Here is a 15,015-nt window from a genome sequence, read left to right on the forward strand (position 1 = left end):
TGCCTCTCTACATTTCATTGGTTGCATTATCGTTTTGAATCCGACTATAGCGGCCATTTTTCTGAACATAAAGCACCTCTCTTAATCACTTGCTCCACTTGCCGAGTGGCTATGTGAGTGGCTTGCAAGGCAGTTGATACGGAACGACTGGCTTGGAAAGCGATAGCATGCTGCTTGTTAACGGAATACACTCCTGGCTCAAGGGGGATAAAGCTCAAAACGCAATGCTTTCTATTCTTTGTGGGGAATATTTCCCAAACAAGCAGATATGGTGAAAGTCAGTTTTTTTCTTCGGACTGATACCTTTTGAAAGAGTTCCTTAAAAACTCATGATCAATCTAATTGAGGTTCTCACTGTGTGTGTCCATGCCAAGAAAACCCGCAAAGCACAGCAGTGGGATGACATAACTTTCAGGGCCTGCAAAGTTTCGAAATTGGGGTTTTAACCTTGAATTGATTTTGGCAACTGAGGAGTGGTTGAGGGTAACCAACCAAATTTCCTGAACCTATTTTTTTCAAAATTTTGCTAGCCCTGCTTCAAGGATGTTGGTTGCACTTCATCTCTGAAGATGGCCGTTCATGTGAAACTTGCGAACTTTCTGATTTGGAGTGCAGAAACTGTTTCCCAGCCAGCAAACATACTCTAAGATAACCAGCAGATTAACCTGATGTCACGGAGTGTCCAGGAAGAGCATACTACTTGCTTCCTGTAGTTTATGCAAGAGTTTGTAATTTGTTCTGGATCCTGGAGATAACTCGCCCCCTCCTTTTGAAGGACACTGTGGCATCTTTATCATCCACTACATCATACTGGCAGATGAGATGCCAGGTTTAACGTCCATCCTAGGGACAGTGCACACATTGATGCCTCGCCCTGCCTGCATAACACCAGGATAACAGTTTATAGCTTGGTCAGTATTTCAGCCCAGGCTAGATATCTCAGGGGTGACTGTGCATATCTCTCGGCTACACTGTCAGCCTGTGTATTATATCCAAAATGTTAAAGTGCCTTGAAATATTGGAGTGTCTTGGTTGTATATATTTTTGAATGCCCCTCATAAATTACATCCAGGAGAAGGACATCACAAGACACCATTGTACAATTAAAACATGAACTTCAAGGACATTATGAGGTAATAAACAAACAAACAGAGCCGAAGAGATTTGTTACTGAGATCTGAGTCTCGTTCAATGCATATATCAAATAGGAATGCCAAGCAGGCTGACATAAATTATAATTTTAATTGGTGCTGAACTTTTGTTGACCAGATAATGAATATTGACAAAATTCTAGATGAAATGATCCCTCCACCCCTCCGAATTTTTGTTTTTTGAATCATAATGGGGTAAAAGAGGTCATTATCATTGGATGCATCCCCATTATCCATGCCTCTGACCATATGATGTCAAGGGCTAGCAATCCTTTTTTGTTACGATTGTCAAAATACGACAAAAGTTGTTTAATGCACCTTAATTTGATCAACGAAGTGAAATTTCCTTAATGAAAGGTAATTGTCGTCATTCCTTCAGCTGACTCATAGATTTTCTTTTTAAAGCTGAGCCAGTCTGCGTGGCCGGTAATGGTATCTAATGGTTACCTTGGTGACCGAACGATGACAGCAGCAGATTGATACACCTTCTCTGCAGTGACATGTATTCACCAGTAGAGAGGATTTGCTTATATTATTGCTCAGAGAGTCTCCTGTATCTTGCACCTCCATTCCCATGTTGTTCACAGCTCTCTGATGACTTTTCATTTGGCCTTTATGACCTCGACTGGGACGTGTTCTCTCAACTCATCCAAGGAGCCATTAACCGTGTACCAGTACTTGCACACACAGGGATCAAATCAACAGTCTGTGGACCAGGTAAAGCACTACATACAATAACTGATGTTACATAATCAAATAAAAGCAGAGATTCAAACATACATTTTCAAGGACAGTGGTGGCTTGATGTTTAAGAGACTTGGGTCCTGCAGTGGCTTGTTGAACACGTTTAACTGCTATCTCAGAGGTTGTGGGTTGAAATCCAACTGAAGCAGCATTTTAGGGAATTGGATTCTCAACTTCAGGGAGGATTGAGTTGGTTTCAATACTGCCATGACATTAATTGTCAATTAAAATCCCAGCTGGCTCATATATCGGTCTTCCGGGTGGGGACAATTTGGATGCTCCATCTGAAGGTGGACGGAGATTATGTTTTCACGCCTGTCTGGCAGTGGGCAGGATATATCAAAAAGTTGTGGACGGATTTGGATGAAATTTGGAGAGGTTGGGTGTGTGACAAGGATGTAATGTTGAGATTTGCTTGAAGATCCGGATCCAGATCTAGATCTGGAATTCTTTAATGATTATTCACCATTGAGAGATAGGGCCAAAGACAATACACAATACAACATGATATCTCAAAAAAGTTATGGACATGTTGGATGTGTGACGAGGACGAATTTGAATTTTTTTTGTGAAGATCCAGATGCATATTCGGCCTATCAGTGGGATACAACTTTATCGTACTCCTCGTTCTCTCCTTTGGCTTCAAGCTCTTCCATTTTATTATTTAAACTTCTGGCAATGGTATAGAATACATAAAGTAGTCTCTGAATACCATCTTGTTCCTGAATAAAACCGGATCATCGGAAACAATGTTTGTGATTAAATAACTTTAATAATTTAAGCAACTTTGTGACTGCATGAAACGGAAGACCAAGAAGGAACCCGAAGAAGTAAAGAGCAAAGATGGATTCATCAGGAGGAACCTGGATTGGATTCGGGTTTGAGCCGCTATTCCACAACTCTCAAACCCATCCAGGTGCAGCCTAATTAGCCTTTCAGAAAAAAATTTCTGCAATAATTCACTTCTCCTTCAAGAGATATACAAAGAAAGAGAGATGAAAGAGAAGAAAAAGCAAGAATTTGAATGAATGAAGAGAATTATTTGAAAAAAATCAATGAAATTAAATAAAAATTAGAAAGACATGTGAAAGGAACGAAGAATAAAGATGTTGGGAAGAACCCGGACAGATAGATTTCAGCAGGTACTCGCCACGCTCAAACACAGCAGAGGAACTTTTGTAATTTAAATACAGTACTGTATTCCTCAAAACCTGTACAGTATGTGTACAGTGCAGGAAGTGACTGTAATGGAGAAGAGAAAGAAGAACCCTATAGCACCAAAATGCGTCAAGTGGTAATGAAGACATCATAAGGAAAAAAGCGCAACGTGATGTCATAAACGGAAAACATCGTTTTAGACAAACTTGGAATTTGTGCAGGTTCTGCGTCAGTATGCAAGATTTTAGTTGTGAACGAGTTGACTATGTGGTATATTAAAGAAATGATGACAAAATACAGGTAAATGTAAGTGCTGCTGCACCTTTAATTGCAAAAGTGTAATTTGTTCACAGACATGACCGTGTTTTTGAGAGAATGGAAAGAAAAACTTTTAAATGTATGGATGGAGGATCGGGCTCAGAAAAAATGCTCCTCTTAATGAACTGGTCATTTGCCAAAAGACTGATCTCGGGCAAATCTCAGTGTAACTCACTTATATTTATGAGCATCTGCCATGGTGATGGCAACCGGTAAATGTCTGTTAATGGTCATACCATATCCAGAGGACGTCAATGCTTCATTCTGAGCCAGTTTAATCTGGCATTTCCTTTGTTGCATCTGGATCCCCTGTTTGGAGTGGTCATCAGGGGCTCCTTTATGGGGCTCCAGAAAGCAAGGTAGATGCTGTCGACATCTACATAATCTGGGGCAGGTGCGCATAACATCTACACCAGCTATCATGAGGGGCTCCAGAAAGCAAGGCACATGTTGTCGATGTCTACAGAAGGTGGATCAGGTGACAATCACAGCTACACCATCTGTCATTTTACTAAACACTTTCCAATCCACCTTCCTGAAGTTCCATTTTTGGGTAGGAGTGAAGGTCTTGGATTCAGAAGGGGAACACCCTTGGTAAGGACATATCTATGATGAGAATGAGGGAAAACATACCAGGACAGATCGTAATGATGTGTCAGTCATGCACCATCGCCACCATGACAGATGAGGACTAGTTCAAGTGTTCCATCGTTTTGAGTAGAAACTGTCTGGCTCTCATCTGTCAAAGAGAAGATTCAGATCTGGCTGTGAAGCCCAGTTACTAAGTTCTTCCCCATTAGCTGTTGAGTTGTTCTTACCCCAGTCATGATGCGGACAATTTCAGTCACCCATGAACAGAATAAGAGGGGGTTCTTTTTGGAGGTCACCAGGTTGCAGATGTACAAGTGGGGTTTATACACATTTATCATGTGTAACCCTGTACTTTGATAACATGCCAATATAACTTTTCATCTAGTGTAGACATGACAACCTCTGTATAGTTATGTATGGTAGATCATACACAGGTGGCAATTCCTTGGTAGAGGCTTCCTGTGATTGCATGAAATGCTCACTTTATCCTGATCACACAAATGTATCTTTTGTAGCAACAAGACAGGCACATCATTGGCAGCAGCTATGTGATGAAGTAGCTCCCATGTGCAGGAATGAAGCCCTTTATTTTAAACTGTAAGATTCCAGGAACAATTGGATGTCTGGAATACATGTTGGAGTTGTCAAGGCACTGTCGAAATATCACACACTTAGGACGTCCAAGCAAGGACAACAGTTTACTTTATTCATGAGGATCCACAAAGGAGTTACCCAGAAGAAGTGCAAACTCGAGTCACATGAAGGCGAGTCATTCAAGTTGACCTGTAGTCAGATCACAAAATGACTCAAATCAATAATCAAGGTCAATAATCAAGGTAACAACTCATTAGCCATCCAGTAGACATCCATGGACCATGTTGCTTTGTTTAACAACAACAATTTGACTGCAGTAAACTTTGTTTCAACATATTGTTGAGGGAATGCCTTCTCCAGGGTAACTTTGCATAGTAGAGTGAGAGTTATTTCCCTTAGTGCCTATTTAGAATAAGCAAGAGGTAATTTAATTGTGATATGAAGGTATGCGTTGTTGTGTATAGAAATCTGTCATCTTCCCTCCCCATCATCATAATATAATGGGCGTAAGCCTGGAACTTCTAACACACTTTTCTCCAAACATATTCCGTTCATACTTCCGAAATCTTCACATTATGTGTTCCATGTATTTACGCAGGTGATAGTGGATTCAAAAAATCGAATAGAGATAGAATTTTCAAAGAGGGAATCGATGATGTCACAATCAGCAGCATTCGGCGGCAAACCGACGGCCAGGTCCCAGATGACTTGCTTTACTTAACTAAGCCCATGAGTTCAGGACGTTTGTTCAACTCAGCATTTACGACTTTTATCCTGCCATGTTGTTAATCTGTTGATGGAGGTCATGTAGAAACGATGAATATATCAAATTGTTTGTGTTACTCATCCGGCACTATGTGTCAAGTCCAACAATCTAAAGCGACCGGTCTCAAACGCTACCATGGGCACCCACACATGCCACCAATTTGAACTGAGCTGTTGAATGTGGTGCAAAACATCCAAAGACACTACTGTAACCGAGTATTGTGATCCGTCCTGTCCCCTATACCCGCCGTAGATGGGTATCTGCTAGTGTGTCTAAAACCACTTTCCCTTGACACCATTTTCATATTTTATCCCTTTGTATTCTGTCTTAAATGTCCTTTGGGATGATTTGGCAGGCCGTCGGCACAAGTGAAGGCAGTAAAATGCTGCCATGATGACAGCATGCCACCAATCTGGGTAAAACATCAGAGGCGTGTTTCCTCACCCACGGCCTGGGTCCTGGGCCATTGACAGCCAAGGGGGTGGGGATAGTGGCACCATGGCCTGAGGTGGGGGGGGAAGGTGTGGCAAACTGGGGGAAAAAAGAGATGCTCCAGGACCTGATGGGCAGAGCTGCGCATGAGCTTCGGTGTCCTCAGTTGGCACGAGACTAGTTCCCCCTGCCTGCAGAACACGCTCGTTAAACCAAAGCCCCACCACAGGCTGATTGCCATTCTTCCAGCTCATAGTTATGCCACAAACTGTTTTCCCGCCAGGAAGTATCTCAACTTGGAGTTACGTGCGTTCTGTCAGGCACCGCCTTCGGTATTTCTGTCTTGTCATTTTTCTGGTCCTTTTTTCTGTGGTGAGCATGGGGCTGTTAAGGATTACATTCTTAAGGAGCTAATGTTTGTTCATTATTCGGGAGAGCATGCATATGGGTGATTTTTTTAAATCCTGGAATCGCTTCTCTTGTATACTCGCCATTTTTACTCATTGTTAATACATCATTACAAATTTACTTGGTCCCTAGGTGACACGAGTGTCAATTTGGAGGACAGATTTGATCTGGGTGATTAGCGGCCAGCATGAAATGTTCCTGCGCTGCTGCTTTGCTATCACTTGGGTTGCTACTTTGGGTAATCGGGTACACGGTACCTATTAGTGCATCTCCTGACTGGCTCGGGCATTCCACCTGAATACGGTACCGCGGCAAAAAAGCCTGAAGCCCTGTTTGGAGCACCTGAATCAGTTGGCCGGCTTGACCGACAGGGTTTGTCGAAATTTGCACCGGGCACCTGGAACGAGTCTGATGGCTACAACAGTATTATCATCTGCTGAGACGTTTCGCCTTAGTATAGGTTCCAGGAATTACCTCAAGGAATTAGTATGGGTTCCAGAGAGGTGAAAATTTTAGAAGTGGTTTTCATATATCTACTGTACATATGTTTGTGTCCACAGAATGAATCGGCATATTCAGGGACAACGTGTGAAGCCACTGTTAAACAAATTCTACACAATATGTTTTTAATACGCATGGTGGTGTTATGACCCAAAAACATAGCGTCCCCTGCTCTGGATGCAAAAGTAGTTTTGCAAAATAAAAGTAGTTCATCACAATACCCAGATTATCGCATTATTTCATGCATTCCTGCAATTGAGATTAGGTTACATGATTACATCGAGAGCATGACATGAGAGAAAGCATGAGGTGACTATGGACAGAATGTTTGAAAGACTGAAGGGGAGAACATGAGATAAATGGACAGGGTGTTGGTTTCACTTTTAGTCTCAAAGATCTTCAGTTTGGAAACCAACAAATGCTTTATTTTCTTTATCTCATCTGTGCAATAGATATGCATGCTTTCTGGTTAGATTATGCACCTACCAGTAGATCAAATCTCGCACAAGCCATTATTTGACCATCGTACTGTGGCCTAGCTCTGCTGGGATCGTCTGGTTTTACCATGTGTGAGGTGACGTCTGCATGCTGAGAAAACGGTCCAAAAATGGAGCGCACCACCCGCCGCTTCAGTCCACTGCCCTTTGCAAAGCTGCCTGTGATGCTAAATTGAGGTGTAGGTGGGAGGGTGACTCCATGGGGAGATGCTTTCCTTCCTGATCATTGCATCCCTTTCCAATGTGTTTGTCACATGCAATCTAAAAGTTCAGAGCGATTTGATTAATTTTTTTTTATTTTATAATAGTCCTGATTCTCACTGCATGATCTGCTCTACTGAGTGAGATTGAAGAGATGTCTGTTACTGAAAAAAATAAGGGCCATTGCAATAATGAGGGTATTTTGGCCATCACAGTCGAATGTAAGGTTACACTCACTGGCCCAGTTTGAGTTTTGCTGACTTTTCTCCAAGAGAAGGGCACAAGAGCTAATAAGCTACAAATTGTCTTGAAAAACAAAACTATCGCATGGGGCAGGATTGTGGAGGAAAAGGACAATGTCACACAAGGTCTTACAAAAGTAGGGCAGCATTGCATTGATTTTGATAAGGTACTCATCTTATTACATGATTTCTGAACTCTGTAAACATGCTGCTCCAAAACAATTAGCCCTTGACCTAGTTATTGAAATGAGTTGTACTCTACTTAACGTGAATTTGCACCTTCCTTCAATTTCCTTCCCTCAGAATCCTTCACCCCAGACCACAAGCCCCTGCTTGGAGAGGCTCCTGAGCTTCGAGGATTCTTCCTGGGTTGTGGCTTCAACAGTGCAGGTTGGATGAACCCACAGTAAATTGAGAGATCAAGTTATTAAACATCCGGCTCCAAGATACTTTTCGTATCCGCTGCATGATTAAAAATTTTAAAAAACATCAGGATATTTTGTAGATATTTTTGTATTTTATAAACAGGTCATTAAATGTGTATGACACGTGTGCCTGCACACATTCACAGACCCTGCAGGACCAACAGACCTACCTTTCACAGGAATCTTTCCAAGGGCTCCCTCTAATGTACAAATGTATTTCCCCACCAGTTACAGTGAAGTGACATCTTAGCCACATATCTTCGTACAAATTTACAAGATGGAAAAATGTAATCTTCGAGAAGTCAGAATTGCAGTGTGTGGAACGGCTTTCTCGCTTTTCACACAAGACATGGCTTGTCCGGGACCGGGAGTAATGAGAGATCAAAGTTAATACTGCGTGCAGACAGGGAGTGAAGGATGGGACAGAATATTTCTGAAGAGTCTGATTGGAATAGTTGGCAATACCTAAATACCTTGTGTTCCCCAGGAATGATGTTTGGCGGGGGCTGTGGACAAGAACTGTCTCACTGGGTTGTCAGAGGACGGCCAGAAAAAGACATGTTTTCCTTTGACATTCGGTGGGTGGAAGTTGCTGGCTTGGATATTGGTCCTTCAATCTGGTCAAATTTCCCTGAGTTTGTGATGGTTCTAAGAAATAGATGTTTAGCCTCATCAGCGATTACAGTGGAAAAATGAACTTTACTTCGACATTTGGATTCCTGGAATTTGAACTGTTCACTTTTTAACACTGACGACCAGCCAAAATACCTGTATATGGTTAACGCATCTCATCTAATCCTTAATGGAAATTGAAATTTTCAAAAGTAATTACGAGTGCATCTGATAATTATCTTATTGCCTATTACTTTGCATCCTTGTATGATGAAGTAGCAATACAACTTTGGTGAGGCATGAATTGTGAGGTTGATCCCACATCATAATGGGGAGAGCATGCATCATAAGATTGAGCATGTACACAGAGGTAGAGCATAAGATTGTGAGGTAGAGGTAGAGCACGCATCAGAAGATCATGAGGTAGAGCACGCATCACGAGGTAAAGCACACATAGTGAGGTTAGAGCATGTCTTGTGAGGTTAGGGCTTGCGTTCTGAGGTTAGAGCACATGTTGTGAGGTTTGAGCATTCTTTGTGAGGGTAGAGCACACATTGTGCGATTAGAGCATGCACCATGAGGTTAGAGAGTACTCGTGAGATTTTCATAAGATTAGCAATGGATCTGATAAGGAATCATCGTCAATATTTCTTGCAAGGGTTAAATCTAAATTGATAAAAGAATAAGGGAACATAAGTTTAAACGCCTGGAAGGCAATGAGGCCAAAATAATTTGCAGTATTAGAAAAAATGATTCTACTTCAACCAGTGTGCACTGTGTGCATAATATATACAATTTGGCTGAGGTTAGGGTGAGGTTAGCCGTGAGGTTAGGGCATGCGTCGTGAGGTTCGAGCCCGCGTCGTGAGGATAGAGCACGTGTTGTGAGGTTAGAGCACGTGTCGTGAGGTTAAAGCACGTGTTGTGAGGTTAGAGTACGTGCCGTGAGGTTAGAGCATGCGTCATGAGGATAGAGCACGTGTTGTGAGGTTAGAGCACGTGTTGTGAGGTTAGAGCACGTGTTGTGAGGTTAGAGCACGTGTTGTGAGGTTAGAGCACGTGTCGTGAGGTTAGAGCATGCGTCGTGAGGTTAGGGCAGTGTCCTGAGGTTAGAGCACGCCTTGTGAATCATGCATTGTGAAGTTCGCTGTTATTTTGCACCATCCCAAAAAAATAATTCCACTTTATTTATGTTGCTTTGGTGAGTCTGGAAGGATACAACTTGCATTAACCAGGGATGCAAATTGAAAGATTTGATCATGATTATATTTAGTATCGAAAGTCGTTTTTAATATCTGAATGTAGTTTCTTTCAAATTATCTTGTAAGGCCATCCGTGTACATTTGCAAGTGGCTTTGTCCACATTGATGCCATTTGGGTCCCAGCATGGGGTTGTTCACCTGTTATTTGAAATCTCAAACTGTTCAGAGATGTTAATCCGCTGTACACCAAGTTATTCCATAGGTTACGTTCAAACTATCATAAAAACTTAGTTTGTTGTTGGTCGCTTGCTCCATCTTGGTAGTACGACTTCTCTATTGTAATGATGAATCGTGCATGCCATTTCTCTCATGAAAAGACAATAGATACACGAAAATGAAACAGCAAACGTACAGATGGTCATGCAAGCATCATATCTACATGAAAACTTAAAGTCTTAAAGTAATGACCATTATGGGATTGAAGATTGGCAGACCATTTTTTTTTTCTTCCCTTGCAAAATTCTTATACCTTGCAACAACATACAGACAGGTGCCAAATGGACACCTACCGATAAAGGCACCACGGTGCTCGAGCTGTTATTTTGGGCCAATCCAAAAGGTATTGTTTTGTTTTTTTCAATGCACCTTCCTCAACTTCCTTCCTTTCATTCTCACATGACCATGATGAGTTGATAGCATAACCTGAATGATTAACTGATTCGACAGGCGTTTCCCACACTCCGTGACTGACAACAACCTGTGGATTAAAGAACGCAGCCACGAGTCCTATGCCAAAAATTACTCTGTGGTTTTCTCTCATGACGAGCCTCTTGCCTGCCGAAACCTACGCAAAGATCCGTTCCATGAAGTGAGTACCCTTTCACCCCACTGGCTTTCACAACTTTCACCCCCACTGAAGTTGCCATCCTAAGCCTCTTAATTGAGTTAAGATACTTTTCTAACCCGTGGACATGCACCTTGTATACAGGACGACGTCTCTTGACTGTGACCATAAACATTTTATATGATGAGATAATACAAGGTAATGGCTCATGGAAAGACACCACTTGCATAGAGTACTCCTTTTCACCCTCACTTCTGTGAAAGCCAACAAAGAACTAATTTAACATGTTAAATAAGGTGGTGTATAAGATGGTGCGTCGACAGCACTAAGCTGTTGTTGTTGTTGTTGTTGTTTTCCCTACATCCTTTGAAGTCTTCATTTTATTTAAATTGAATTATATACTTGAACACTGTGGAACACAAATCTCCTTCTTGACTCTTAAAAAAACCTCCAGTTTTACAGTACTTAGACAAAATATAGATTGTGCTGGGAAACGCAAAGCAAGAGTTGAAGAGATCCTTCCCATGTCCCTTTCCTCAAGACTGCGTGGGGCACGGTGTTCTATGAACTCTCGAGTTTTCATTTTTGTACATTACCTTCTACACATTGATATTTCAGTTGTACTCTTCTTTATTGCCAATTACTTCTTTCAAACACACTCGTTCTAACCTCAACCCAACCTTCGCAAAACTCGTGAGATTTTCATAAGATTAGCAATGGACCTGATAAGGAATCATCGGCAATATTTCCTGCAAGGGTTAAATCTGAATTGATCAAAGAATAAGGGAACATAAGTTTAAATGTCTGGAAGGCAATGAGGTGGAAATAATTTGCAGTATTAGAAATAATGATTCTACTTCAACCAGTGTGCACTGTGTACGTCAATTGTACAATTCGGCTGTGGTCCACTCATATTGATCATTTGTTCCGATGATAAAGTTCTAGAGCATGTGATGTGTTAAACACAAAGGAACTAAAAGATACGTGTACTTCCGTCCTCTGTGTGTTTGTGTGTTTGTTTGTTTGTTTGTAGGCACGATAACTCGAGAACGGAAGAAGCTACCAATATCAAATTATACCACGTGATTCAGGAGGGTGATGGCTAGTGCTGATTAGATCTTGGTCAAAATCGGTCAAAGGTCAAGGTCACAGTGAGGTCAAACATTCGATTTTTGATTGTTTGGTACAGAATCATCATAGAAACTTCTGGTTTACATCGCTAACATCTCTAGAGACAGCTTTTATTAGACAAGGTCAGAGGTCAAGTTGACGATTTCAGAAGTACCAGTCTATGACTGCTTGTTTTTTTGTTGTTACTTCTTTTTCTTGCCTATTCCCACGAATTTCTGCTGATTGAAGGTTAAAAAATACACTGCAGACCAGTCACAGATCCATCAATAGGGCTCGTTCTATAGCCCACCCCCAGCCCTCTGCCTTTTTGCAACCTCCCTCCTTCCATCTAAAATAGCCCTTACCGCTTTTGTAAAATTGTTTCATTAGTCCCCCTTCACTTTCCCGTGACAGCTCAAGACTCCAGAAAGCCATGACTGAACTGTTTGAAATGTGAATAACTAACTTCAGCAAATGAAAATCAACATTATTTTGGTGATATAACTAAAGAGGAAAGCAAAACATTTTCTAAGAGCAGCTTTCATTCCCAATGATGCTTCCTCTTTAATCTTTAGCTTCAGATTCCAAATCCCAATTCTGAATTCCTTTCTTTCACACAACCCCCAAGGAGAGTGCCCCAAGGCAGTTTTCTGGGCCCAATCCCATTCCTAATCTTCATCAACGATCCCTCTGACTCTAGAAAATCCTCTTTATCTCTTTCTTGATGACTCCCCCATGACATTCCTCATCATTCAGGTAGACAGGTACAATCATTGACAGGCATTGTGGGCCAAACGACCTTTCTTCTCTCTTCTCTCTCTTCTCTCTCTTCAAAACTTGACAAAATCATAAACTGGTCAAACACTTGGAATGTGTCTTTTAATCCAGACAAATCTCACACTCTCATGATCTCTCTCTGAAAGGACCTAACCACAAACGGTTCCATCTATGTTCTCAGAAACCCTCACAAAGAAGTTCAGTCACTCAAACTCTCGGGTCTCACTCTCAGCCATGATCTTTTTTGGGCAAACCACATTTCAAAGTTGGCCTCCAAAGCCAGTCTCCCACAAGGCAAAAGCCTTCCTTCGCAGTTGCAGTGCTTTCTCTCCTTCGTGTGAAGTCCTTCCTTGGCACACCTGAACCTGCAAGGCTTTTATCTGCAGATTGATGGATTACTGCTTTCTCCTTTGGGCTGGCTCCCCTGCCTCACACTTTGCTGAGCTTGACACCATGGATACCAAGGCCTTCAATATCATTGGAATCTCTCACGTCGAAGCTGTGTGATCGCCGACAGGTTGGTGTTCTCTGTATTCTTCCACCTCCTTTCTGGTCTTGCATCCCCCCCCCCCCCAGGGACGTGCAGTCCACCAGCAACCCCTTCGAGTGGAATTCCCAAAATCCAGAATCACTGCTCACCTCCATAGATCATCCCCCATCCAAAACCATGATCTTCTCCACACCCGTTAAACCACCCCACACCCTACCCTCTAACATTTGCTTCTGGATCCATCTTGTCCACCCTTTACATTCTATCCAACTCCTCATCATTTCCCCACACCCCTTGTTTGTCCGTCTCCATCTGTTTTCTCCCTAGGCCTGTTGTTGGCATTTCCCCCTTCTTTTTGTGCTGTTCCTTTTGTGATGTTGCATCCTGATCCATTTTCTGTTCTGGCTCTTCCCCAAGCCATTTGACTCTGTGCTGTTCTTGCATATGGCAGCTTGGCTGCTGGGTAGCTATCATTTCTTGGAAGCACGGCTGTCCTGCTGATGCTGCACCCCTCCACCAGCATACTGGTACTCATTCACCAACCTCAGAAGGATGACTGGCTGAGTCAACCCCACCTGGTGTTAATTCACTGGCCAACAGGGCTTGAACTCAGGTCCCTAAGATCCGAAGCCAGCCACCCTAACCACTAAAGCCAACAACATGCCTCGACATTTGAATATGTCTCGTTGAAAAAAAAAATTAAACCCTTTATTCTACCCTTCCCATTCTGCTTATTGGATGAATGCATGCTTGTACATCCTGGTGCATTTTGTGATGTGGTAAAGACAAACTAGGGTAGATCGTGCAATGGAAGACACGGACGGTGGTGAGGGGTCGAGGTAAAAAAGGACACATGAAAGCAAGTGGAAAAGAAAATACCCGCCAACCAGCCTGAAATTGAATAGGAGTAACTCCTATTGTTTTCAGTAAAACAATGGATGAAACCTACAGGATGTTCATGGCAATATGCTAACCACCTTGGGAAGCAAGAAGCTGATGTTTTGGGCATTAACCTTTCATCAGACCAAAATGGATGTTAACATCCTGTTAATTTCATCCATTGTTCTTTCTGTTCACCGACTCAGATCGACACTAGCCTTCACCAGCAAGACTAGTTCTTCTCTCTTATTTATTTTGCCACCCTGCCTGTAATGCCAACAATGCCCTGGTCCTTTACCTCCACTGCTTTAAGCAATTCAAATTGGGATGGAGGAGCTTCACCCCACAAAGGAAAGCAATACTCAATTAGATTCCACACAAAAGCCTTGTTGGTCTTTAGGAAAGACTTTGCCTGGCAGGGATTGCTTAAGACTGATTCAGAGTTGTGATCTGCCCAGGAAAAGTCTCTAACTGAATGGTGGAATCGCCGTGTTTGAGAGAAAAAGCTGTGAAAGAGGACTTTGCAAATTTGAGGCCCTGAGCGCTGCGACCATGAGGTGTGGCTGAAAATGGGGTGTTTCTATTTGGTTATGTCACCCTTATCAGAAGGTAAAGTAAAAATGATAATGAGGCAGAGCGTAATATCTTGAGTATGATAAAGGGCCGGACAGCCCGAGAGCTTACACCAGAAATGAACACCACCAGTTCCTGGAATGTAATAGGTGGATCATTGATTAGGGAGGTGATGTGTTCAGATCAGAGGGAAGTGAGAGAAGAGGGGAAAAATGGTGTTCAGGAGAGTGAGGGGGACTATATATGCTTACCTTTCTTTTCCAAGTGATTATGTTTCACTCTAACTTTTGATGAAGAAAGTTTGTATTGGAAAAAGCAAGAACCTTTGCAAAAATGTTGTACAATTTCCCATGGGATTTGATGTGATCATCATTAGATTTCCTGAAACACGCACAGGCACATTTGTGCAAAGGTCGTTTGGCCCACAATGCCTGTCAATGAATGTATTTCTCTTGATTTAATTATGCACACAATTGATTTACGTAACAAGTTGTCTTTTTG

The 15,015-nt window shown here is 42.1% G+C and overlaps 1 protein-coding gene across 2 annotated transcripts in view; it reads left to right on the forward strand.

Moving 5' to 3' along the window:
* SARDH (sarcosine dehydrogenase) overlaps positions 1 to 15,015 on the forward strand; it is a 153,938-nt gene that overhangs the window by 66,975 nt on the left and 71,948 nt on the right. For both annotated transcript variants that reach the window (XM_085854354.1, XM_085854355.1), the window contains 4 exons: positions 1,739 to 1,868; positions 7,907 to 7,993; positions 8,516 to 8,606; positions 10,568 to 10,709. In XM_085854354.1, coding sequence (XP_085710480.1) covers positions 1,739 to 1,868; positions 7,907 to 7,993; positions 8,516 to 8,606; positions 10,568 to 10,709 — 450 coding nt within the window. The remainder of the gene's footprint in view (positions 1 to 1,738; positions 1,869 to 7,906; positions 7,994 to 8,515; positions 8,607 to 10,567; positions 10,710 to 15,015) is intronic.

This window comes from Eptatretus burgeri, chromosome 14 (genome assembly GCF_056783735.1).
Source record: "Eptatretus burgeri isolate ZD-2024b chromosome 14, Ebu_testis_v1, whole genome shotgun sequence".
In the NCBI taxonomy this organism is placed as follows: domain Eukaryota; kingdom Metazoa; phylum Chordata; class Myxini; order Myxiniformes; family Myxinidae; genus Eptatretus; species Eptatretus burgeri.